At 45.7% G+C, this 26,782-nt stretch overlaps 1 protein-coding gene across 1 annotated transcript in view; it reads right to left on the minus strand.

Annotated features, from left to right (window-relative positions):
* Positions 1 to 12,780: 12,780 nt before the first annotated feature.
* Positions 12,781 to 26,782, minus strand: part of Colgalt2 (collagen beta(1-O)galactosyltransferase 2) — a 97,517-nt gene continuing 83,515 nt past the window's right edge. Inside the window, exons 8-12 of the mRNA XM_048431066.3 lie at positions 25,574 to 25,680; positions 21,351 to 21,483; positions 20,175 to 20,302; positions 16,400 to 16,606; positions 12,781 to 14,944 (exon numbers count right to left, since the gene is read on the minus strand). Of these exons, the coding sequence (XP_048287023.3) occupies positions 14,674 to 14,944; positions 16,400 to 16,606; positions 20,175 to 20,302; positions 21,351 to 21,483; positions 25,574 to 25,680 (846 nt within the window). The 3' untranslated portion in view covers positions 12,781 to 14,673. The remainder of the gene's footprint in view (positions 14,945 to 16,399; positions 16,607 to 20,174; positions 20,303 to 21,350; positions 21,484 to 25,573; positions 25,681 to 26,782) is intronic.

Genomic DNA, 26,782 nt, shown 5'->3' on the forward strand with positions numbered 1-26,782 from the left:
TTCAAGCACAGTGCTGCCACCATCTGGACAGTCGTGAAACTGTTCCTTCCCACAGCAAGGAAACGCTCCATAGAAGGGGATGTCATCTCAGAAGGCATCTCAGCTGACTACATACAACACAGTCTCCGTGTTCTTATATTGTCACCCAGAATCACTTTCCTACAGTTTCTTGTAGTAGGAGGCCGCTTGTTTGTTCCTGGCTGCCCAGACCACCAAATAATCACTCAGAATTTGTACTATTTGCAATGCTGTTTGGCCAATAGCTTAAACGTATTGCTCTTACATCTGGGATTAACCCATTTCTATTAATCTGTGTATCGCCAAATGGCTGTGGCTTACAGGGTAAAGTTGCAGCTCTTCTGTCTCCGGCAGTGGCTACATGATGTCTCCATAACTCTGCCTTTTTTCCTCCTCTATCTGCTTGGAACTCCTGCCTTGCCCTATTCTGCTAAGTCACTGGCTGAAACAGATTTTTCATTAATCAATAAAGGCAACACATAGACAGAAATACTTACTACACCATTTCCTCATTTCTGTTTAAATAAAAAGGAAGGTTTTAACTTTAACATAGTAAAATTACATATAACAAGACAGGTCTCAAGCAAGAATTACAGTTACATTTATATCTACTTTATCTTTTATCATAACCAAGGAAAACTATAATTATAACTATCTATTCTTCAACTCCATCAAAGACTCCAGAAGGATTTATTACCTAAGTAAACAGGAAGTACATTGTAAGCAACTTCCAAAACTCTAGAATTGACAGAGATTCACTGCCTGGATAGTCACCCAAAGTTCTTCTGTAACATTGGGGGCATCCATCCTCAGCCTACAGGCCCATAGTATTCAGCAGACTTTTCCGTGAAGCAGTAAATTTCATTTTTATTTATTTATTTGGTTTTTTGAGACACGGTTTCTCTGTAGCTTTGGAGCCTGTCCTGGAACTAGCTCTTTTAGACCAGGCTGGCCTCGAACTCACAAAGCTCCTCCTGCCTCTGCCTTTTGAGTGCTGATATTAAAGGCGTGAGCCACCACCACCTAGCTGAAGCAGTAAATTTCAAAGACCTATATTGGCAGTTTGTCAGTCACTTTCTTCTGTGTCCTGTAGGATGTCTGGCAGACTCTTTGATGAAGCAGGAACCCTGAAGGATTGTCTTACCTTCTTTAGGCAACTTCCGTAGTCATCTCTCTGTGGGTCCTGCATGTCCAGTTCATACAGCATAACATAAAGCAGTCCAGACAAGAACAGCTTCTTCTCCAAACTGCTTCCTGCTTTTTGTTGGGTGAAGTAATATTTAGGGCGTGTTCACAGCAACCTTTCAGGGGGTCTTGATCCATCAAACCACATTAGTGTGGAAAGATTCCACAGGTTCTCATCCTCTCTGGAAACAAAAGAAGAACCTCTTTTCCAAAGTAACAAATCCTTAGACCCAAATTATGAGGTCAAGATACCTTTAAAATATATATGTTAGTTTAGCTTGGCAGCCCATAAACGAGATGTCTCACTGTACTTAGCTCATTCACAGTCAAAAAAATTCAAAGAAAACAAAATTATATACATGATCCAGACTCTGTGTATATTCCATCTTTATGTGGCTTATTTTTTTTTACTCTTCCTTTTCCTGCAACTTTAATATTTATTTTATTATCTTTAAGACTATCTGTACTCTTTTATATTATCTTTACTATTATCTCTCAAGTCTATGTACATTTATACAAGACTGTGACCCATTTAGAGGTCTTTTCCATCTGAATTTGTCTTTATTGCGTGTGTGTGTGTGTGTGTGTGTGTGTGTGTGTGTGTGTGTAATTTTTTGACCAAATGCTAAGCATGCATGGCTAGGACCAATTCTGCTGCCCTCCTTTACTCTGTTACTTTTCAATATTTATTTATTATCTTTACTTCTTTAATCTATGACTGTACTCTTTCTTTAAAGACTTTGTTTTAATTTTTAAAACCATTTACTTCCTTTTATAACTATTTCTTGTCTCTTCCAAGCCTATGTACATTTACCCAACACTGTGACCCATTTAGAGTTCTTTTTTATCTGAATCTGTCTTTATTATGTATCTGTAATTATTTTCTGACCGAAAATTCTTTTTTTTATTCTGAGCAGGTATGGCTCGGGCCAACATGGCCCTGCCTGCTTGCTCTACCCAGTTCAACATGGAGGAGGCATGTTTGCTGCCTCTGAGTGCAATGCAGATTGCCCCATTTTTTCAGGCACACAGTGGGTCTATGTTGCCATTGAGCAAGTTGTAGCACTCTGCTCACAAACCCCATTTATATGCTTGGTGCAGGAGAATTGTCTGTATTCTGTCAATCATGTTTTAAATAAATGCTGATTGGCCAGGCAGGAGGTGTAGGTGGGAAAACAAGACAGGAAGTGGAAATGATGGAAGGAGAGCAGGAGAATTCTTGGGAAGAGGAAGTTGATTCCTCCCACTCCTGCCCAGATCACCAAAGCAGCAGGATGTGAGCTGCCCCACTGAAAAAGGTACTGAGCCACATGGCTAACATAGATCAGAAAAATGGGTTAATCAAGATGTGAGAGTTAGCTAATAAGTAGCCTGACCTAATGGGCCAATCAGCATTATAACTTACGGAGTCCTGTGTGTGATTTTCTCTGGGACTAAACAGCTGGGGGGCCAGGCAGGACAGAAACACAAACAAGCAGGCCCCATCATGTTACATATGCTCCATAGCCAGGCCTCTGGAAAGAGTCAGCCGTTTGTGCTGGTGAACCAGGAAGTTGCCATTTTGAAACCATGTGGTTTCTTTGTTTGTTTTGTTTTGTTTTTTGCTACTGCTGAATCAGGAAGACCTCTCTTAAAGGAATCATGCCTCTGTTTGCTTTTAGCAAACAGAGCCCACCTGAGAAAATGATGCTACCAAAAGGCTATGCTTAACTTTGTTCTTTTGTGTCTAGGATTCCTTTCCAGACTTTCTCAGGTTTTTCGTGGATTTATTCAGCCCCACGTGTAGGTACCAAGGTCTTTTTCCCTTCTCCTTGGCAATTCGCAGGGCCGTGTGACCTCCAGCTCCCTGGAGATTCTGCACTAGCACTGGCTTGAGGGGATAGCTTAGGAAGAACCTGGCTCTCTTTGTTATGGTGATTCCACCTGTATTCAAGGTTCTAGCAGTGGGCTCCACACACCTGGCCCCTCCCAGCTGATTCTGCCTGAGGCGCTGGGGCCTTTATTCCCCTTCTCCTGCTCCTGATGGGAGGAGGCCTTGCCCTTTTGATCCCGGTTGCCCACTGGTATAAATACCTGACTTGAGTTTAATAAAATGGCCATTTACTCTTGGTAAGTGAGCAAGGTCTCTTTTGTATGTGTCTGTTTTAAACCCTCAGGATAATCGTCCATTCTCATGGGCCCAAGTTCGGGAAGGCGCGTGCCTGGATCGGGTATGGGTATCCACAGAAGAAGCGGGGTCCAACAGATGGCATCCCTGGGTGGGCCTTGAAGAAAAACTGAAGAACTGCATCCTGCCGTCAGTGGATCCACCACGAGAACCCCAAAAGAGGTGAGGGTCACCCCACGATCCGGAATCTGGCCAATTTTGTAGTGTGCAATTGTGCACATGTGATGGGGGTGAATAGCTTGATGTATGAAGTATGGGTGCTGAAAGGTCTGATCTGGAGCTGAAGGCCAATGGGCAAATCAGCTGCTAAATTTCTTAAAGAGACTAGGCACCAGGATTAAGATGACACTGCACTAGAGACTGCTTAGATGATCTTAAAACTCAGTCCCTGGCTCCCACATGCAGGAAACCTTAAATTTTACCTAAGAGCACAGGCTGGGCACAGTTAGCTCCCAGCGGGAATCCGTTCCCAAGACAACAGGGCCAATGTAACTGATGACTAGCAAAGTAAATAGCCAAGGGCCCATATAGATGCGGGCCTCGTGCTGAGAGAGGATTATAGATATATTTGTAAGTTCTATTAAGAGTTTTTGAGTAACAAAAGAACAGCTTCACAGAGCTTGTCTTTCAGGGAGACTAGAAAGCTCCCATGCATGTTTGAATGCGGGTCACAGGACCGTACTGGGCCCTTCACTATGGCTGAGGTTCTGCAAGGTGCACTTAGGTACAGAGAAACAGGCTGCTGGATGGCGCAGGGAGGAGCGCAGGCAGCCGCCAGGCCCTGCCTATGAGCGGCGGGGCCATTACAGACAGGCCAAGGAGGGTAAAACACAGCGGTGTGCCAATACGTTCAGCCGCGGGTGCAAACTCGTCCAGGAGGCACGGCTGCGCTGACCAGACACAAAAGGCAGTGGTGCATACGCTGGCTCCCTCGCCCAAGGCGGCCGGTGAGCGACGGGCCACAGGGACCTGGGGCAGGGCACAATGCCGATTATGGCGGCGCCTGAGCAGACAGATAATAGAATGCTAGGCAGCCAGGAAAAGCGGCGATGCCTAACTGAGGGTGACCATGGCAGCGACTGACTGCAACAGGGACATGGTGGGCGCGCTAGGCGCCTGGCGGACTCCGGCGCCTCCTGGGGGGGCTACGGGAGGAAGGCGCAGGGCAACACAGGGCGCGGTGCCCGGCCTTTCCGCGGGGTCTGCGGCTTATTGGAGGGCTGTTCTGACACCTGAGCTGGCTTGGAGGGCTTGCCTGGACAACAGAGGCAGCCCACAAAAGGCAGCAATAGCCAGGCCTTGGTAGTACAAAGAATAGTTAAAAATCCACCCGCCAAAACTCAGGTGACAGTTTGCAGATGGAGCCGAGCGAGTCTGTGTCCCGCCCCCCGCTGTGCAGTGCAGCTTCAGCAGTTTTAAGTTAGAAACTGTGATAGATTCAAAGGTTTTACAGACCCAAAAGAGGTTAGCTAAATCTTGGGATGGTTTGTTGCCTAATTTTCTAAAAATCCAAACTATGCCAATTTGCATTTCCACCAGTGGTAGAGGAGTTTCTCTTAAATACAAGTTATGAACAGTATTTGATCTTAATCATGTTATAGGGATAGATGGAGTCTCAAGAGTTATTTTGATTCACACTTCTCCAATGATTAAAGATATTATATTTGAGGATTTTTAAAATGTCTTTCAGTCATTTTAAGTTTGTCTATTGAGAGTTTTCAGTTAAGGTTTATTGCATATATTTTAATTTTATTAATTGCTCTTTGGAAGACTAATTTATGGAGTCCTTATATTTTTTATATGGATTGATGACTGACAAAGATTTCCATATCTGTAGCCAGATATGTCGATCCTATTAATTATTTCTCTAATGTTGGCGGGAGGCAATGTGCCCCCATAAAGGTAACAATTTTTATAATTCTATCCAGTTATGTAAGTGCTCATGTACTGGATCAGATAATTATTTTCTGCCCCTGGTAAAGTTCCAGGCAGAACTGATTCTAAAAGATGTTTTGAGGCTGACCATTCAGTCCAGTTCAAGACCTGCTATGATGGTGCAGGCCAATAAAAGATGACGTTTTGAGGTTGACTAATTCAGCCCAATATTTAGGCTGGTTGCAATGGCACAGGCCAATAGAATTTGCTCCTTGGAGATGGAGACCTACAGATCTCTATATGTCCAAGGCCTGCCTGGTTGTAGTTTAGATCCTAAACAGCTAAGCACATCGCTCCCAGAGACTGACGAGGGGAGCCAGTTTCAATGGCACACACAGGCAGGATTTGCCTCGACTAGCGTCTGGCATGGTCCAGGTCATGTACTAATGTACATGGTCCGGACCGGGTTTTGATTTGGGGAAGAGGAACGGTTTGTGTATTTTCACAGGATGCAAAGCACCCTGTCCCTGAACATCTGGTGCAGACCATGGATTCCTCTGTTCAGAGACCTGAGGACGAGGCGAGATCAAGAGATCCCACAGACACGGCGGCAGAGGCTGCGGCGGAGTTGGCAGATTCCTGAGAGATGATCCAGCACCTGATTTTGCCCCTTTCCCAGCTTTCTGTCTTGCTCTGCCTTGATCTGTCCGTTTCAGCCAAGGCTGCTTGACCCCCTGAGGGGAAAACAGCTACTTCCCCTGCCTTGTTTGCAATGTTGGATGCTCAAGGCTAAAACCTTGCCAGATAGACAGAATTACCATAACAAATAATTTAAATTCATAATTGGACGCTGTAGTTAATCTTTACAACTGGGTGTGGATTTTGACCTCTGCTGGTCACAGGTTAAGATTTTGCTACTTTTTCTCGGACCCCGAAATACGAAATTAATAATTGGCTCTAATTTAGTTTAACTAGTCATACCAGGGGTCCCATTTGCCGGTGCTGTAGCCCTACTCAAGGGCCCTATTCTGAGCAAACGTTTCAGATATTGTGCAAGCACTGTCTCTTCCAGGAATGCTTATGTGTACGTACGCTAGAGCGTCTTCACCTGGCCAATGGCTTCAGGTCTGCCACGGCCTGGCCCTAGTAGGCGTTCGCCTTGGAGTATCTTTCAGCATAAATGTGGCTGGATTCAATGTATGACTAATGAAGCAATGACGTGTTTATTGCACGGGGGGGGCGGTCTCGCCTAAGACAAGGGGTGCGTTTGGACCTGAACACATTCCCGTAGACGGGTTTAAAGATCTGACCCAACGACCAACATGCCTAAGACAGCTGCTAGTCATCATATTTAATATATATATTTAAAAGGAGACTTGTAGGTACCAAGGTCTTTTTCCCTTCTTCCTGGCGATTTGCAGGGCAGGGCCGTGTGACCTCCGGCTCCCTGGAGATTCTGCACTAGCACTGGCTTGAGGGGATAGCTTAGGAAGAACCTGGCTCTCTTTGTTATGGTGATTCCACCTGTATTCAAGGTTCTAGCAGTGGGCTCCACACACCTGGCCCCTCCCAGCTGATTCTGCCTGAGGCGCTGGGGCCTTTATTCCCCTTCTCCTGCTCCTGATGGGAGGAGGCCTTGCCCTTTTGATCCCGGTTGCCCACTGGTATAAATACCTGACTTGAGTTTAATAAAATGGCCATTTACTCTTGGTAAGTGAGCAAGGTCTCTTTTGTATGTGTCTGTTTTAAACCCTCAGGATAATCGTCCATTCTCATGGGCCCGAGTTCGGGAAGGCGCGTGCCTGGATCGGGTATGGGTATCCACAAAAGAGGCGGGGTCCAACATCCACGTTGGTGTGCCAGGCTCCTGAATCCTAAAGGAACCAAGGGTATTTTTAAAGGGAATTGGTAGCGTGGCATGACCTCTGACATTATGTGATGAATTTTTAAAAATCATTCTAGAAAGCAAGCCCCTCCCCCCCCAAGCAGACATTGGTCTTGGAGGGTTTTGCCTACAATCATGTCTTTAGATTGCCTCTCTGAAACACTTTCAAGTCCACACAGGGTAAGACCACAGGAGGTTGCTGTGCTGTGCTGTGCAGTGCAGTGCTCTGACCTCAGAGGGATAGAGGAGTTCCTGAGACTAATTACAATCCCAATAGAAGAGGTTAATTACATTGCTGTTTTTCTTGAGAGATGTCTGAAATGAAATGCCACAGGAAGTATTTATTAAGCTACCAAGACTAGGCTGAAGCAAATAAGCAACCTCAGTAACTTAAACCAGAGATTTTCTTTTTCTTTTGTGTGAATACAGCAGAAGCCAGGTGAGTCTCTTTAGCAGTGACCCAGGACTCAGTACCTCCTGCCTTACAATTCTTCAAGTCCACCCACAATGATTTCTAAAATGTCTTTAGTCATAACAGTTCTGACCGACATGGTGCTTCACCCATCATTCATGGCCCCATCATTGTGAGACTACATCCAGCATCTGTGGGCAGGGGAGGCAAAACTCAAACACCTGAAGAACTTGTTGAGCACTGATGTCTCTTTCTAGAATGTTCCACAGCCATTGGAGACAGTGTTTAGAATAGATGGTGAAGACCTAAGAGTGGGCAGCATGGGGCAGAGGAGAAGCCGAAGACAAGAGATGCCAAAAGGAGGAGGAAGTATCAGAAAGAATGATTTGAATTTGTCTAGAAGGCAGAAAACTCAACAGAAGCCAGTCTATTCTAGATCATAATCATCAATTACTATTGCATATGGGCCCTCAGTATTTCTGCCCAGAAACTTATAACCTGTGCGGAAATACTTTGTTTTACTTAGCAGTTTGAGAAATCTAATTGAACCATACCCTCAATTCTTCCCTTCTCCCCCTTCCCCCACCCCTTTCTGGGAGAGTCTAGGCTTTCTCAACCTCTGCTTTCATGACCAGTATCCAAACCCTCTATCACAACTTTTCATGAGGAATCATCGCAACTCCGCCATCACTTATCACCAGAACAACACCATGTGACACTGGTCCGGTCACGCATACAAACACATAAATGAGTGCCAGGATAGTGCCATAAACAAGAGATGACTGAAAATCACTTCTGTGTTGCTCCATGCTTCCTCTCAAAAAAAATCGAGGTGCCAAATTTGAAATGGAAGCAGCCTTCTAAATGACTGTTTTCTCCCACACATCCACGATCCTCATTTATATGACAGCAAACAGTCAAGGCTCCAGCAAAATCTTGTCTGAGAATGTACACTCTGGTGTGTGTGTGTTTGATAATTTGTTGAATAATTAGTATATCATATATCATGGATTGGGGCTACAGACTCCCATCTATCAATGAGAGAGAGAGAGAGAGAGAGAGAAAGGAGAAAGGGGGAGAGAGAGAGGGGGGAGAGAGGGGGGAGAGTGAGGGGAGGGAGAGAGAGAGAGAGGAGAGAGAGAGAGGGGGGAGAGAGAGAGGGGGGAGAGAGGGGGGAGAGTGAGGAGAGAGGGGGGGAGAGAGAGAGAGAGGAGAGAGGGGGGGAGAGAGAGGGGAAGAGTGAGGGGGAGAGTGAGGAGAGAGAGAGAGAGAGAGAGAGAGAGAGAGAGAGAGCACTCTCAGACTTTTTGTTGTTTGCTGTTTGCTGTGTGTGTGTGAGACGGGGCTGGGGAGCAGAGATATGATTCCTAAGGAGATTGACTCCCTGCCCACTTACCTCCTTAGGCAAGTTGTATTATTTATCTATTGCCTTAGCTGAAAAGTCCTAACTAATAGGCATTCCCACCCCTTGAGGTTTCTTTAGTGTCGAGTGAGCACGTTTGTGGAAAAAGCTCTTCGCTTGGGCTCACCGGCTCAGCTGGCTGAGGGAAGGAAGCCCCAACATTCTTGAGTGGGAGAGCAGCCCAAATTCCAGGTGTGAGATGGGAAAATCTTCGAGGTAGGCTTCTGTGTTTGGAACAGCACCCTGGGAAAAGCTTAGCCTGTCGTTGCCTTTGGGAAAGACTGACTCATGAGTTGGAGCATGCCTGCGGCTCCTACAGCTTGTTTCTTGGCTGTGGCCCAGAGAGACTCATGAGGACAGGCATACCGGCTGTGCACAGACTCCCTGGCCAGCCTTCAGCCTGTGCAGTCAGGGGGCTTTTGACAGGCAACCTGAGCCCAAGCTGGGCGTCCCTTTGAGGACACCCACCTTCCTGGATGCCCTCTGCAGGCCTGTTATACAGTGAGAGAACCCCACTCAATAGAAGCCTCCATCTCTCCTATGTCTGGTCCCTGCATCTGTCCTGCGGAAAGGGGCTTTGGCGCCAAAGGCCCTGTTGTCCAGAGGTGTCCATGTGCTATCCGTATGGATCCAGGCTGGCCCTGTCCTGCCGTTTCATTGCAGGCCTAACCCCATCTCCGTTGCTCCCACTGTGGTAGACTTCAAAGAATAAAGTGGCCACTCTAAGGTTCAGACTAGTAACACCTCTGTTAAACCTCCCCCCAGCTCTTGTTTCTACTTCCTCCTCTGTCCAGCCGGTGCAGCAGCATCACTACCTCCAGGCATGACCTAGCATCTTCTCATCTCCTTTTATACTTCTGTCCCAGAATCCCTCTGGGCATCAGGACTTTGCTCTTCTGGCTCCCCCTTTCCTCTTCATCCACGTCCATCCCCATTCCCTCAAGTTTGCTTGTTCTTTTTTGTTTTGTTTTGTTTTCCCTGCATGGCCAGGTTGGACACTCATACAATCCCTGTCAAGTTTTCATGGTATCAGGCTGGCTTAGAATAGCGGTCGGAACGAACCTTCAGGCTCCCACACTGACACTTGAACTCAGCTCGGGCCGGCGTGTCTGCTCCACACTCTGGTTCTCCTTCCAGAGGGGACGCTTTCTCACAGGTTGTTTTCTGAGCTGCTCTGAGACAGAGCAGAAGGTTGTGCGGTCTTCCAGGAGTGAGCTTCTGGACACCTCTGGGCTGGGAACTGCACCGACATTCTCTCTCCAGGCTCCCCGGGGGCTTTGGAGCAGATGTTTTTCCGACCTTGGAAGCGCTCTCACATGGAATTTGACTGGCACACCCTTTTCAAGGGAAATGAAGCTGAAGAAACCAGGGAGGGACCTAAAAATGTAGTTTATTCAAGAGTAAAGAGAATTGATTCTCTGAAGAGTCATCATTCTTTCTACCTTCCCCCCTTCTCAGAGCAGGGAAGGATGGTTTCCCCCCTTCTCAGAGCAGGGAAGGATGGCTTCCCCCTTCTCAGAGCAGGGAAGGATGGCTTCCCCCCTTCTCAGAGCAGGGAAGGATGGCTTGGGGTGGGAGCAGTGCGGTGGGAGCATTAAGAGCAACCCAAGCAAGGCCATTTTAATTATGAACATGTACAATGGAGCAAACACACACACACACACACACACACACGCACGCACGCACACACACACGCACACACACACGCACACACACGCACACACGCACACACACGCGCACGCGCACACGCACACGCACACACACACACGCATGCACGCACGCAATGAGGGGAGGAAATGGGGTAAAGGAGGGAAAGACCATAAGGGTGGGAGAGAGAGTTTTCAGTGAATTTGCAGAGCAGAAAAGAAGTTGGCCTCCTGGCCCCCAAAATTTTAATGGCATACTATCCTCCTGGGATCCCTCCCGGTGTCTAATACTTCCATCAAAATTTCTTCCTGACCACGACAGCAAGTTCACCTTTTCCTGTCCTCGTCACAGAGGAGGCACTGTGTAGTTTTTGGTCGCGTGACGAAAGCCACCACTGTTCGTTCTCTCCTCCACGTGGGCCAGCAGAAAACCCACTAGATTTTCTCCCTTGCCTCAGATACTCTGTGCGGAGGAGGCTGTCACTCGAGGCTCACAGGGGACCCCATGAGTCCCTTCTCCTTCCAGCTTCCTCCATCTCCATATTCATGAGAATGTCTCTGGAGCAGCAAGTTTTTAAAATGTCCCTGCAAAATGCAATGTGACCATACTGACAGTTTCCAGGACTGTCTGTCCGTGGGTGTAACCCATTACGTTCTGTTTTCTCAAATGCCTGCCCACCTGTGACTTTATTTTGTTCTTATTTAACTCCATAGTGAACTGATTTCTTGTCAGTCAAGGAGATCACTTGTGGCTCAGTCCCGCGTCCCCCTGGTTGGAAAGAGAACCACATAAGCACACCATAAAAAGCCTCCAGGGAGCCATCTTTGCTTTAGGTACTTGCTCCAACCGTAAGTGAGAAACAGTAAGATCAAAGGGTTCATACCTGAATGGGAAACTTTCTGACTTCAGGCACAACTTTCTTCCAGAACCCTCTGCACTATCTGCCAGGAAACAAACCAAGCCTTAAAATCCCTCCCCAAACAGAAACCTCTGTCTCCAGGATCAGAAAGTAATCAAGTCGGCTTGCCGTCATTACCTAATCAGCCCTGTTCCGTTATCACTCCCAACATCCTCAACTTTTCCATCCCACAGACTCTCCCATTGGCTCTACATGAATCTTGGCCTCCTTTCATTGTGCCTGCAAAGCATCTCCAGCTGCCACACCGTGTCCTCTTCCCTTCCTCGTCATCCCATAGACCTCCTTAGTAGAATCAATTCCTCTGGTACCCTACAGCCCTCCCCACCGCAATATCTAAAATACGGCTCCCTGCCTGCAGGGCTCCTAAATTGATTGGACTCCACAGTAGTGGGGACCCGCACTTGTCCCCTGAATGTTTTCATTCCCAGAACAAGGCCTGAAGCCAGGCAATGCTCACACATGGTCCTGGAGACTTGGGAGGAAGTTTGATTTTCCATTTTATCTTTGGATGGTTGGATGGACTCGTGGTAGCACAATGAAAGATGGGCACTTTCAGTTCCCTGTAGGGGGAGGATGCTGTCTTGAGCATGCGCTATGATCCACGCCAGCTTGCGCATACCTACTCACCTGTACAGAGCAGCTCCCACAGCATAGCAGGGCAGGAGCTGCCCTGTCTCATTTGTCATGGGGAATCTCATGGCAGCTCATAGTTCTCTCTGGTTTTCAGCATCCCAACACAGATGTGAAAGTCCCAGTCGGCAAAGGTTTGAAGAGTCAGAGAGCAAGCGCAATTTAGAGATAAGGTCCTTTGTTTAATTTTTCTGATGAGCTCAGAAGGCAGATCATCACTTCTCTGTCCTGAAATAGCACAGTAAGACAGACCTGGGTGTGGGGCTGCCCCCCCCTTTAAGTTTCCAAGGGATCTGAAGGGCTGTGCCCTCTGCAGACTACAGGTGCTGGCACACACAGCACCCTCTGCAGTGCCCAGGTCGGGCTCGAAGACACCAGCTTGGATCCTGAGAGGAATCAGGATGGGGTTCAGCTTCTCGGGCACCAAGAACAGCTCCAGGGCCAGAGGCAAAGTGTGCACTGAAGACTTCGAGGGTCACAGCAGAAGTTAGCTGCCCAGGTGTAAGATGAGGTCCCGGGGAGGCAGGACAAGCTATGAGGTCCAGGAACCTCTGGATTGCTGAAGCGTGTAGAACAATCACATGAAATCACATGAAAGCGTTACCAGGGACCCCAGATTCGAGCAGTCAGAAACACAGGCTGGACAAACAGACAGATCTTTATTCACAGTCAGAAAGGTCCTAACCTAAAATTCTAGAAGTGAAACCCAATGTCTTTTAAAAATGGAAAGTCTTAAATCCATCAGACCAGCTGACAGGGCAAGGTTCTCCATTAAAACAACAATAACAACAACAACAACAAGAACACCACAAAAGCAACCCAGTCTCTCCCCACTCCTAGCGCACCTTCCACCCTCTAGAAAACAAAAATAAAAAAAACAACACAGTTAAAGCCAGGCACACTCACGCACATTCAGATTAGAGACAAAATACCAAACACCCAAGGAGGCCCAGGGATTGCCTAAGGTTTCTCACGAGCTCTCCAGCGCTCTTGCTTTGTTCTAAAGGAGAAGAAGTAAACTGGAGCTGACTAAGCCTGGCTTCTTGGCTTCTCAGCTCCAGCTGACCAGCTGGTAGAGAAGGCCGCCACAACCAGGTGGCTGAGGTGAAGCCAGATGCTCTCAGACACGACTGTGAGTCTGGGCACCATGACACAGTCCGACGTTGCATCTGATATAAAATCAGTCTATGAAGAAATTAGGAAGGCGTGTAGGGGCCATCTTTTGAGAAAGGGTGTCTAAGATTTTTTGACTTGGAAGAGTTACAGATCGTCAACTTAAACCTATTGTCTGGATCAAGGCCTCCCGCACTCCCTGGAGAATAATTTAGCGCTAGCCTCTTTCACCAGTGCTCTTCCCTGCAAAGACCCTGCTGAGAAATCCAGAAAACTCAGATGATCGGACCCACCTCGCTCCACTGCAGTCCCCCAACATGGGATGAGAGCCTGGGACACCGGTTTCTCTGCCTCATCCTACAATGTTTTTGTTTTTTGTTTTGTTTTGTTTTTGTTTTACAAATTTGTAAAATAAATAATCCAGAATACAATGACAATCCAAGACGAGGGCGATTGTGAGCCTGGAATGTGTTCTGCCTCTTAACAGTGACATATTAAAGTCACACCTGCAGCTCATTCCCAGGGAAGGGAGTGATGCAAAGGGCGGGAGGGGCTGGAGCAGGGAGGGACCCCCACACAGAGCTGGAATCGCCCCATTGCTTACCTCGTATATATTACCGTTTTCTTTATAAATAGTACATATTGGACTCAAGAAGCCACAATAAAAATGCCAAAGACTAAGACATTCCCCTCATAAATATCTAAATATCATAGCCACATGGAAACTAGACGTTTTACTGAGAGATCTAGCTGCCATGATAGTCAAGAGCCACATCCCAGCCCAAGCCAGCTACTCATTCCATCGGATAAGGAGGCCAAGAAGGGAAGCACCCACTTTGTAGTAGGTTCATGACAGAGCTCCTTTCAATAAAAGCCAAATTAATGATTTGATTTCCCCACTCCCAGGCATTTGTTACATAGGCCAATGTTCAAGGTCACATAAAATAGACCAATAAGTGTAGTTTAGATGACTTGACATTCTCAGGGTCACATCTGTCACATAAAATGGACCACTCAGATAAGTAACCAGGTCCAAAGGCTTGTCTGCATTGACTGCCCACTTACTGCTGTGACCGCTTGGTGGTGCCATCTCTTGGACAAGAATATGAACCGTTGCCACATCTGTGTGGCAAACAGCATTCTATGGCTAGTGAGCAGAACTGGGCATTTGGACTGAGGTTTAACTTGGCCATTCCAGTAAAGGTATCCCAGGGAATTTGGGTTCTAATTTCTCTGTTCTTCACTATTTAAAGTATATTAATTTATCAATCACATGAAAATCACTTTGATTAGATGACAATCATCTCTCTTAAAAAAAAAACCCAACCAATCAACAAACAAAAAACCTGGAAGAAACAAGAGCATCCCTTCAGAAAAGCCATTCAGTGGTGAACCATGTAGACACTGCTCCCAGGAGCTTTCAGAGCTCGTCCCTTGAAGGCGCAGTGTCCAGAGAAGTCGGCGGCGGCAGTGCTTCTGTGTTCTTGCTGTGGATGTGTCCTTGCTTCCGGGACTTCCAGGAATGTGTCCTGTCCCAGTCAGTGGCCACTGTCTCGTTGTCCCAGATGGTGGACGTTTCTGTGTCGCTCAGATAGCCAGGCTGGCCCGTGTAGTGCGTGGGGTAGATGAGCAAGGGCTCCACGGAGAAAGCTTTCAAGTCTCTGGATTTGTAAAACTCCTTGTACTCGGCTCTGCAACGAGAGGTGCACAGGTGCATGAGGGCGGGCGCCTCGGGGAGCAGGGAAGGACCCTGAAGCCACACGGGTTCATTCCCCACTTTGCAAAGTTGCATCGATTGTAGAGGACCTTAGGCTACAAATAAGGGTTTTTTTATTTTTTTATTTTTAAGGCTTTCAGAAGATCTGTACAAACAAGCAAAAAGGCCAGGCCCAACCTGTTGCAGGTGGGTAGAAGAGTTTAGTGAAGCTCAAGTTTGGAGCTTCAAATCTTGCTCCAAAAGGTGAATGTTAAACTCTGCTGGACTCCCAGTGATAAATAAACATGATCAATGCACAACCAGTGTCCTATTCCTGATAAACAAATGACAACTGAGACCCCGACATCAGCAATGGGGTAAGTGACGGTAGAGGGACATCTTGACTTTCCTCCAAGGGCTTCTATGAAAGTTATGTGAAGAATACATAGTGTCTTTGTCTGTGAGAGAAGTAAACATTAATTAAATCGCTACTGATTTCCCTTCTGTTTCAGGAGATAATGGTTTGATTCTCTGTTTCCACCAGGGTTCAAAGGTAAAGCATGCCACATAAAAGATGACACATAGCTAGTTGCATCTTTACTGATGAAATAAAATGAACAAGTTGCATCATGGGAGCCTCAACAGCTAAAGTGAAGGTCAGAGTTGGAGATCACTTAGATCTGAGAGAAGGAACCACAGTTAGAAACTGGTCTCCTGCTTCACTCACGAGTTTAGGAGACACTGTTTGAGCATACTATTGCACATACTATTGCACATACTATTGCACATACTCTTAAGAACCTAGAGACCTGTGGCTGTTCCTACCTCCCAGAGTCCATAGCCTACTGTGAGGACTGACAGGCAACCATCATTTACCAGACCCTTTGATAAATGTCCATCAGTCATAGGCCTTTGGGATTCTGAGTACTGAACTGTTTTCCATCAATATCTGGCTCAGGGGCCACCTCCTCATTCCCTGGGTTTCTTGCCATCTCCATAATGATGAGTTTCATGATCAATCATAATGATTTGTACATGGGTCTGTGTTATCTCCCACAGGGCAAGCGCTGGGAGGATGTGTACCCACTGCCTATCTGGTGGTACACACACGCAGTGAGCAGAATGAACCCCACGTCTAGGTTGCTTAAGAAAATGACCTTTAACTTCAGGTATGTAAAGTTATGAAGTCAGAAGAACAGATAGACAAATAGATTCTGAGCTGACCTTGTTCCCGATCCCTGGGTAATGAAGAGGACATTGGGCAAGGCATTCGCTCCTCTGCCTCATCCTTCCTGACTGTTCAAGGGACTACTCAACCTTCCAAGTTACAATTATAGAAGGAGTCTTTAGAAAAGCCATACAACTATGAAACATACCAAATTCTACCCAGGAGGTTTAATTCCCAAAGAGTGTGTGCCCGAGAGATGGGTGGCCATGGCAGGAGACTTACACCGGATGCTTGTTGTACATGATTGGCAGAAACTCATCCACTGGCAGCATCTTCCCAAAGGGATCCGCTCCAACAAGCTTCTGTGCTCCCTCCAAAGAGATGGCGTAGCCCAGTGTCCAGTAGGAGTAGTCAGCTTCAACCAGATTTACAACATTGGGCACCGCTTTCTCTGGCTCTTTGACTTGCATTCTTTTCCTGCCGATGTAACTGTAAGGGAATGGGGGCGAGGAGAAATGTTCCAACTTGGTATTAGGATACTGACTATTAGAAGAATAGAGCACACATTTAGTTTGAAGCGATATTTTAAAGCCTGAACCCTTGTGTCTTGTGCTAATCTCTACTACCGCAGAGAACTTTCCGTCAGTATCCATTACTGCTATTGGTCCTCATGAAGTCAGTCCCCCAGCTCCGTTCATCAGCACCCCAACTACTCAGCCCAAGTGGTCTGTCTTTAAGCCAGAAAGGGAGGATGCGAAGAGATGAAAAAATTGCTTGGATGATTTCCCAAGGATGATATGGGATTTCCAGCTGTGTTTAGAGAGGTTGGAAAGAAACAAAAGAGGCCAGATGTGGGAATCTTGAGTTTGTTGTCTTCACGCCCCCAGACTCTCAGCCTCGGATGCTTTCTGCACCACTACCCAAGTGCTGGTGTGAACAGAATAGAAAAGACTGTGGTAGACAGAGTTAGCAGTAGAGGGTGCAGAAACCCAAGAGGAGCCCCAAAGGCTTCCTTCTGGACGGGCTGAGTGACAGCTCTGAAAGCCTTCCCCCTTCACACTCTGCCCATGCTCTGAAGAAAGCACAGAGGCATGCAGAACGAGAACGTATTCCATCTTCAGCTCTTCTGGGGACCGCACACACAGTCACGGTCATTTCAGACTGAAGAGTCTGAATTTCTCGTATGTAGTAGGAAAGACTCTTTCAGTAAATACCTGAAATGTGACTGTAAGAGCTGAGGAACTGAGTTTGTAATCTTATTAATTTAAATTCTAATTTAGGTTGTGCCCCAATGGACCCACCTCCAATACAACTCCTTCACTTAAGGTTCAGGGAACATCATGGCCGAAGGGGAGGCAAGATCGTACGAGCCAGAAGTTATAGGATATAGGGCATGCATGAGATTGCATGCCCCAGGAATGTGGGAAGCCACACCCATGGAGTCTCCACAACGTGGTGGCCTACACAAGACCCAAATGAGGATGACACCAATAGGCATGCCAACATAGATGGGGGAAATCTCATGGGGTTTCTAACCTAGATAAAGAACTACAGTCAACTAAAGAATACCCAGAGCAGGAGAAAGAGTCTCCCCACCCAAGGGAAGAACCCCCAAATTGGGTATCCAATACCAAGTGGTCAGCCCTGAAGAATATACATACTCATAACATTCTACAGACTAAACAAGCTATATTTAGATATTTAGGAATAAATATATAAGATGTACATATATGTAACAGCAATTAAAGAAGAGGAGGCAGAAGCCATGAATTTGAGAGAAAGCAAGGAGAGCTACATGGTAAGGATTGGAGAGAGGAAAGGGAAAGGGGGCAACGATGAAATAATGTCATAATTTCAAAAACTTCAAAAGGATTTTAAAAATAAGTTAAAATTTTGATATTTTAGCTCTGTAAAATACTTTTATTCCTGCAAAGCAAGTAGCCTGGTAGGACTACAGTTGAACAGTTAACATTTTATTTTCTGGGCATAAATGTGCTCCAGGTGTAATTATCCACAGTTCTTAAAGATAGTACAAACACCATAAACTATCTCATTAGGGGCTAAAAATATTGCTTATATGCTAAAATAGATGATATTGGGATATATTTGGTTAAATAAAACTTATTTTACCTCATTTATTTTTTTAACTTTCAGTGTGTTCAGAAAATCTGAAATAACATATTTGGCCCACACTGTAATTCTTACTGAAGAAAACTCCCAGATAAGTCCAGCCATTGTCTAGATGGTCGCGATTTATTATTTTTTTTTTCCTGGAAACAACAAGACTGATAATCACGGATGGATGATTAGCTTTTATGTTTGACTGGAGTAGTTCTTCATTAAAGCAGCTAACAGTTCTCTAAAACGTGAATCTGTGACGTCGTAGAATACCCTTTTACTCTTTCTGTTCTTGTCAGGACAACTGTCCTTCTTTCTTGGGTCTGATGGTAACTCTGGCCTGAGAGCACACCAACCCTGCCACCCACAAGAAGGGCTCTGTGCTGAATCTCTGTTTTAGGTGTCCTGGACTGCGTTTTCCATGATTATTGAGTATCAGTCAAAGTTGACTTTCCGCATGTCACGTGAGCACAGCGTAGCTTCCAGTCTGTGTGGGCAGGAAGTTTTCCCACAGGAAGGGCTGAGGAGCAGTGATTTCTATAGGCTGGACCCGTGACCTCAGCAAACTGTTCAGGACAAGGAGTGCATGGCTCAAGTCTGACAGGGGAAAGCCTCTTTTTATTACATTGTACTGATTTTTGAGGTCTATTTCCTATGAGTTAATTGGGCCATTGCTGGGTTTCCTTTTAAGCTCAGGATGGGCCATTTTCTGTGAAAACAGGTGTTCCACCAGTGATGGAGGAGGGTTATCTGTCTATTGTGTTATTTTCATTGGTCAATAAAGAGACTGCCTTGGCCCCTTGATAGGACAGAAAATTAGGTAGGCGGAGTAAACAGAATAGAATGCTGGGAAGAGGGCTATGAGCCAGACACCATGGAGCCAGCCACCAGGTCAGACATGCTGAATCTTTTCCGGTAAGCCACCACCTCGTGGTGCTACAGATTATTAGAAATGGGTTAATATCAAGATATGAGAGTTAGCCAGTAACTAATTTTCTAGAGATAATGGGCCAGGCAGTGCTTAAATGAATATAACTTATGTGTTATTATTTCTGGGGCTAAGCTAGCCGTGCGGGAGCTGGGTGAGGCGAAAAGCAGGCCTGCCCGCAGCCCCTTGCTACACACCAGGGTCCAAAATTATCTTCCCCGATGAGGATGGAAGGGCAGGGAAAGCTGGGCTGTTTCCAAGAAGTGGGCTCTGATTTGACAGTATTACCTTGGGTACACAGCTGGGGACCTTGGAGTGTTTCTGCCTCGTTGGAAGGAACAGAAAACATTGAATATTTTACAAAGAAAGAGAAGGAGAGAAGGGGAAGAGAAAGGGTAGAAAGAAGAAAGAAAAGATGTTAGCTTAGAGGCAAGAGATGAGCATTAACTAACATCAGCTCAGAGCCAGCGCCCCTCCAGGGAGCCTGGCTTCCTGCGGCCAGCCCAGCTGTCAGTGTTTGCCTTTGTTAGACAACCCCCTCCCAGCAGAGGAGCTTTCTTCTGAGCCTCCCACACCCACTCCATCAGGGACTGCACAGGCTGCCCTGTCCTGGGAGGTGAGCTTCACGTAGGAGGTAGCCCTTTAATGAATGCCCCCTGCTCCCTCTCCACACCCTACCCACAGGCCACTTGGCTTTGCAGGTGAAATTTCCATGGTCCTCCCAAGGGTCCTCAGGGCTTCTCCACTGCTCGGTCAAGAGGCCCCTGATAGGCCAACGCCAGTCTCACGGAAAAAAAAAAAAAATCTCCTGTAGTTTCTCACCTTGGACAGTAGGTGGAGGTAAAAAACAACTGCCCAACCTCTCCCTACTTCTTATTTCTGGAAACATCTATGGTGTGAAAACCACAGGAATGGCAGGAAGCCTACATCAGGTCTCCTGCCCACTAGGGAGGTGGGCTTTCTGTGCCTTGGCAAAGACTGCCTTTGTGTGCTATCTGTCTAGTGACTCACATCAGTTCCCAGTCCAGCTGAGCCTTGTCAATGTCATCCATCAGCTTCATGAGCTTCTTCTTAAACTGGTGCTCAAAGCGCACATCGTCCTCGATGACGAGCGTCTTCTCCAGGTCCCGGTCAATAACCTGCAAAGGCCACCAGTGGGGGAAGAGACTGTGTGAAAACTTCAATACCCATTTTATTTGTGAAAGCTCCTAACTTGGATCCAAGAACATGTCTGTGGACAGCAAGATGTATGGATGACGGTGGCGTATGTATAGCCCTGATCTAGCCCTGTAGATAGACGATCTACAGCTCCATCAGTGTTACAGCGGTAGCAGTCTGGCGGGTTGATGTCTCTCATATGCAACAGTGAGGGGTCACAGCAAGGAAGGGACAAAGACAGGCCGTACCATGCTGTCAGACGTTAGGATGGTGATAACTCTTGGGGGAAGAGTGACCAGGAGGCTGTGCAGAGGGGAACACCTCCGGCACGTGTGTCACCTGTTTCTTGATGCCAGTAATTATTAATATGGGTATCTTCTCTGTGTGCAATTTCATTGATGGTACCTTATGATCTATGTATGTCTACATATTTCTGTACATTTTATTTAAATCTTAAACAAACAAAAGACTAGCGGGAAAAAAAAACTGGATCATTAACGGAAAGACAGCACCGAGGGGTCTGTAGTTCGGCTTTCCTTTCCCTTTCGCTATTCCTTTCTGGTGGGAACTGAGCCTCATTCATGGACCCTGCACTCTGATGCCACCTTAATTAGTGTCTGGATGTGGAGGACACAGACAGGGTCAAGCTGTGACTCGGACTCTTCTTACCCATCCTTCCTGACCCTGCCTCGCATGCCTTCTGTGTGACTCTTGTATGAATTCATTTGATAAATGATAGAGTGACAGACACACACTAACCACTCCTGTTTGTGGTGGAGATGACCTAAGAAAAATCAAGTCCATACGGTGTGAATACCTTCACCTGCCACCACCCCACATAGCCCTGAGGCCACCGTCCAAGTGTCTGTGTTGCTGGCCTTGGGCTGATGGGAGGCGCAAAGCAAGAGCAACTCTCAAGCTTGCTTCTGAGACGCCGTAGGCTCCTCTCGCATCCCATTCTAAGCCACCTGGAAAGTTCCATTCTCCCTCTCCCTCGTCACCAAACTGTCCCTCTAAGTCATTAATTACCTCTTTCCAGACAGAGAAGTGACTAAGGAAGCAGCCAATTTCACCCCGCGTTAAAGGCCTGGAGGAGTAGGGATCACGGTAGCCTGGTAGCATCTCAATGTTCCAGGCCTTCAGCTGGCTTGTGTTGAGAGCCCTGCGTGATAAAGAACATGCATGAAGATATCTAAGTCGAAGTGTCTCCACTCCAGTGGGGGGGGGGGTGGAGAGGAGGAGGAGGGAGGTAGGGAGGGAGAGAGAGAGAGAGAGACTGCATGTTTCCTCTGAGCCTCTCTATACATGGAGAAAGTTTCCTAAGTTTCCTATAATCCTCTTGATGCCCTCAGGGCTGGTGTACCACAGCAGCAGCCTGAGTACGATGATGGTAAAATGACCTCTTCTACATGCGTGCATCCTTCCCAGTGCCCAACATGTTTTGCTTTGTTTTGAAAAAGTACTCTCCTAATGAAGGAGAAGCAATTTATAGGCCCATTATATCCCAGAAGGGCCGAGGGCCGAAGAAAGTAATGAGAGGAGAAACCATGCTCATGTGGCATTCCTTTGAACCTAAAACTAAAACAAGGTCCAATATAAAAATAACACAGATAAATTTTCCAAATGGTGGAGTGCCGGTCTCTCTATGAAAGCAACGAGGCACTGGTGAGAATGGCCGCCATTAGTTTTCCGAAACCCTGGAAAGTAACTAAGGTCCCACAATAATCCACAGAGTATGTGTTAAGGCAAACAGCAGACTCTCTTTAAGCACAGTTAGTTTTGTGCTTAAAGGGTTTTATCTTTACCTCAATTGAATTCCTTTCTCCCCAGTCCTACAGCATCCTTGAACACCAGCCACCTCATAAAACCGTGAGTAGCTGTGAAAACTGGGGTCAGATGGCCGCTGAAGTGACAGGGTGGAGGGGGACTCCCGGAGGACCTGTCCCTAGGACACCACCCCTACTCAAACCAGGCGTCTCCAGAAGCCCCATTCTCAGAGCCTGTCTTTATTTGACTGGATTGTGGGCGCATTCTCTGTGAATGGTCCTCTCCGCAGGCATTTGTCCAAACTCACTTTAACATTAGATTCATCTGGGCAGCATTACCAGTTAGGTCTAAGGAGAGGCTACCCAAAACAATTCAAAGGAAAAACTGAGGACTAAGATGTTTATAATACGGGTTTTGAAAACCTTTATTATATTTCTGAGAATCTGGGAGACAAAACTATACCCAAAGCTGTAAATTTTCCCAGAAAAAAGTCCCAAAGCCCTCACCTCCTGTTTGAAGCCTTTAGAAGCCAGAGGAAAGGGTAGTGACGGCAAATGTATTAGACATGGCAATCAGCAACAAGGAAGTTTAAATAATCCAATTATATGCTGTTCACAAGAGACAGGGTTTAAATTCCAAACACAAATAGGTTGAACGTAAAAGGCTGGAAAATGACACGTGATGTGAACAGTAGCCGTAAGAGAGATGAGGGGCTGTATTAATATCAGAAAACACAAATCTTCAGAGAGAATATTTTCTAAAGACAATGACACAGGACTTACATATAAATAAAACTTGACTAACACTGCAAGCCAATTAGACCTAAAGACATCTGCAGAACACTCCATTCAATGATAGAAAGACACGCCTGTGTTCAAGTGTCCCTGGAGCATTCCCCAAGGAAGCCATGTGTCAAAGCACAAAGACCACAGAGACCATAAATCAGACCTCTGTATATTAAAACGACACAGTGGAATGATCAATAACAATGGAAATTGAGAAATTCACAAACCCATGAAATTAACACACTTCTACATACTCTATGGCTAAAAAAGAAATCAAGAGGGAAATGAGAAAATATTTTGAAATGAGAGAAAATTCAGGATATTGCAACTTAAGAAGTTTATAGCTGTAACAATCTAATTAAAGAGAAATACATGTGACCTAACCAACCATTTTTGAAAACTAGCAAAAGAAAAGCAAATTAAACTCACATTAAATAGGAAATAGAGAATAGTACATCCTAAAGTGGATAAGTAAATTATAGAAAATAAAACAATACAGAACCCACACACGCACCTGCTTATTTGACAAGATCAGTAAAAACCGACAATCTTTTACCTAGACCCATAAACAAAAAAGTAGTCTCATTTACTATTAAATTACTAAATTCAAGAATGAAAGAGCAGGTATTCTATTGACCATATAGAAGTAAAAAGGGCTATATTATAAATGTTTGTTTGCTAAAATTAAAAAATAGATTAAATGGCATATGTACACAAAGGTGAAACTACTGAAATTACGTAAAAATAAGAAATTTTGACTATGTCTAAAACAAGGAAAAAAGACAAATTAGTAATCTGAAATTTTCCGCAAAGAAAAGCCTAAAGCCAGATGTTTACAGAAAAATTAATAGACATTCTTAACAACCTTTTCAAAACAAAGAGAGCAGGAGGGAACCAATCCCAAATGATTCTATGAAGCCAGTATTATCTGAAACAAAACTAGAAAATGACAGACCAATATTCCTATTAAGATAGATGTAGAATCTTCAGGAAAATACCAGTACGTAGAATCCAGCAACAAAAGTGAGGAATTGTGTGCATGAACAGGTGAAATTTTTTTCCAGGATAGAAGTGTGGTTTAGCAGGTGAAGATGTGGCAAATCAGCATGTCATGCTGATGGATAAGAAGCTATGTGATCACCTCGATGGACGATGCATCTGACCGCTTTCTTGTTAAGAAATTACAAGAAAAGAGTAACAAAGATATACATCATCACCTCTCTAAAGCCGCCCCCTAACACAGTACTCTCTAACACAGAGAAAACTACATGCTTTCTCCCTGAGATCAGGAATATGATCTTATGACATATGACAAAAATGTCAGTTCTCGTCATTTCTTTTGAATGTTGTACTCAAGGGTATAGCCAGACCATAAGGCACAAAAAGGAAATGAGTGCTACCCAGATCAGAAAAGAAGAACTAACACTTTCTCCAATTGTAAATGACAAGGTCTTGCCTACAGAAAAACCAGAGCAATTGGTGTACACACACACACACACACACACACACACACACACAGAGTTGCAGAGTCCGTGATGATAAGGATACAACACCAATAGTGTTTGTATACATTTGGAAATAAATATTCAAAAATAAAATTAAGGAAATAATTCTATTACCATCAACAAATGCCAAGGGACAAATTTAACAACGTAAATGACTTAAAAACTGAAAGCAACAAAACCCCATTCAAAGAATTGATGTAGATCTAGTAAGTTAAATAGCTTGTTACGATTCCTGGCAATCTTCAACTGATCTGTAGATTTAGTGCAACTCTAATCAAAATCCAAGTGGTGTGTATGTGTGTGCGTGTGTGTGTGTGTGTGTGAAGCAATTAATGCTCACAGAACATCAGGCACCTATGATAGGTAAAACAGCCTTGCAAAACAATAACAAAGGTTCAGGACTTGCACTTCCTTACACACAAAGCTACAGCCATGAAGTCACCATGGTAGCGGCATAAGGGTAGATCTATAGATTAATTGAATGAAATTAAGAGGTTTCTTACATTTATGACCAGCTCATTTTTGACAAAAACTCTAAGGATTCAGAGGGTAGAGTGCAGTGTCTAAAGAAGTGGTTTAGAGAAACTCAAATGACCACATGCAAACGAGAAGGGAATCCCTGCCTCACACCATATATAAAACAGCTCAGCATGGATCGAAGGCTTAAATATAGGAGATAAAACAGGCACACACCTGTAAACCCCAGCACTCTGGAGGCTGGGGTAGGAGAACAGTAAGTTCAAGGCAGCCTGGGTTAGAGTCAGTTCTCGGTTTGTGTGACTTTCTTGTCACATTTCCAGGAAAAAATGGCCACTGTGGTCAGACCCGGAGGAATCTAGGTGTCTCACACAACGGGATACATAGGCCTTTATCTGCTTGGTTTGCTTGTTTGTTTTCTTCAGACCGGAACACAATTCCAAATACACTCCCTCTTCTACATGAGAGGAAACTGGAAACCACCACAACCCAATGACCAGAGACAGGGAAATTCCATCCAGCAGTGTGAGAACCAGAGGTCACTGGCTCGGGAGTGGGTCATAGACCCACTACACAGGCTGAAGTGAACATCCCTGCTGCTATGGGCATCCTTCTTAGCGTCTGTCTTCTGTGGCCCACAGCCCTAGAGGACCCTCCCTCCAGGACCCTTCGCACCCTGCTCCAACCACATCTGCAAGGGGACAAGTAGAAGACTCACTTCCCATCCACGGCCTCCACGATCTTGACCTCAATCTCCTGTTCGTAGAGCGTGCGCAGCATCCTGTCACGCCGGTCCTTCCTGCGTTTGAGGTTGATCATGAAGATCTGATGTGGGAAGCAGAGGGGGAAAGAGACACAAGGGGATCTAGGTTTATTTCAGGTTAATTGAAAAGCTGAGCAAACTAATGTCAGGGCCAGAGGGGTTTGCAGGATAAGGAACGGGAAAAAAGCTACGACACAGCATTGTATTTCCTTACTAGGCTCACTGGGGCAAAAGCTAGTTATCAAAATGGAGCTGATTTCTAAATGCAGCCATCAGCAGTGGCCTAACCTGCTGTCTCCCTGCTATTCACTGATAAATGTATTCTCCGTCCGCTTGAGAAAGTAAAGCTAAAAAAGTTACTACCCAAAAGGCCAAAGGTGAATTAAACTGCACGCATACAGCGCTGATGGGGAAGACGTGGTTTGCCAAATGGCTAAATCAAACCAAGTGACCAAACGCATTGGTATACTTGTGTACTTAATGCTGCCACTTGCTGTCTGTCCTAGGCCTGTTGCTCCTATGCCTCAGTTTCCTCATCAGGAACTGGGATCACTGTGGCTCTACCCCATGAGTATGTGTTTGGTATCATCACAATCCACATCCTAGGTAAAGTAAGCCTTATGTCTTTCAAAAACTAAGAAAAATCGGAGACTCCATATTTTTATCCCTCAAACTTCCAAAATCTCATTTTCAGAAGCTCCCCCCCCCACCTCCCAAATTCTTCAGCTCTCCAGAGCTAAGCGGAAAAAGAAAGTGAAGAAAATGAGGCCATTCTCTTGGGGGGTTACCCTTGACAGAGGAGAGAGTAGTGTACAACACAGCTTCGGGTGTGATATTTGTATGGTGCTCTGCAGAGGACACATGCTGGCTTGTGCAGAAAGAAGGATGTGCACGTCGAGTTTGTGAGCGGGGGCTGAGTGTCCCTGCACCCCTCACCTTGGCCTGTCAATACCTGATTGACAGAAGTACTAATACATAGACACCACAAAGGCCACGGAAGCCTCGTGAACACTGCTGCAGGTAAGCTAGCATTTGACATTTGCTTATTTACTTATTTAGTGGGTATGCTGTAAATGAGTGGCTGTGTGTGCCGTGGCGCAGGTGTGGAGGTCAGAGGGTAATCCACAGGAGTTAGTGCTCCCTTTCCATGTGAGTCCCAAGGAT

This window comes from Myodes glareolus, chromosome 5 (genome assembly GCF_982192425.1).
Source record: "Myodes glareolus chromosome 5, mMyoGla1.1, whole genome shotgun sequence".
Taxonomy (NCBI): domain Eukaryota; kingdom Metazoa; phylum Chordata; class Mammalia; order Rodentia; family Cricetidae; genus Myodes; species Myodes glareolus.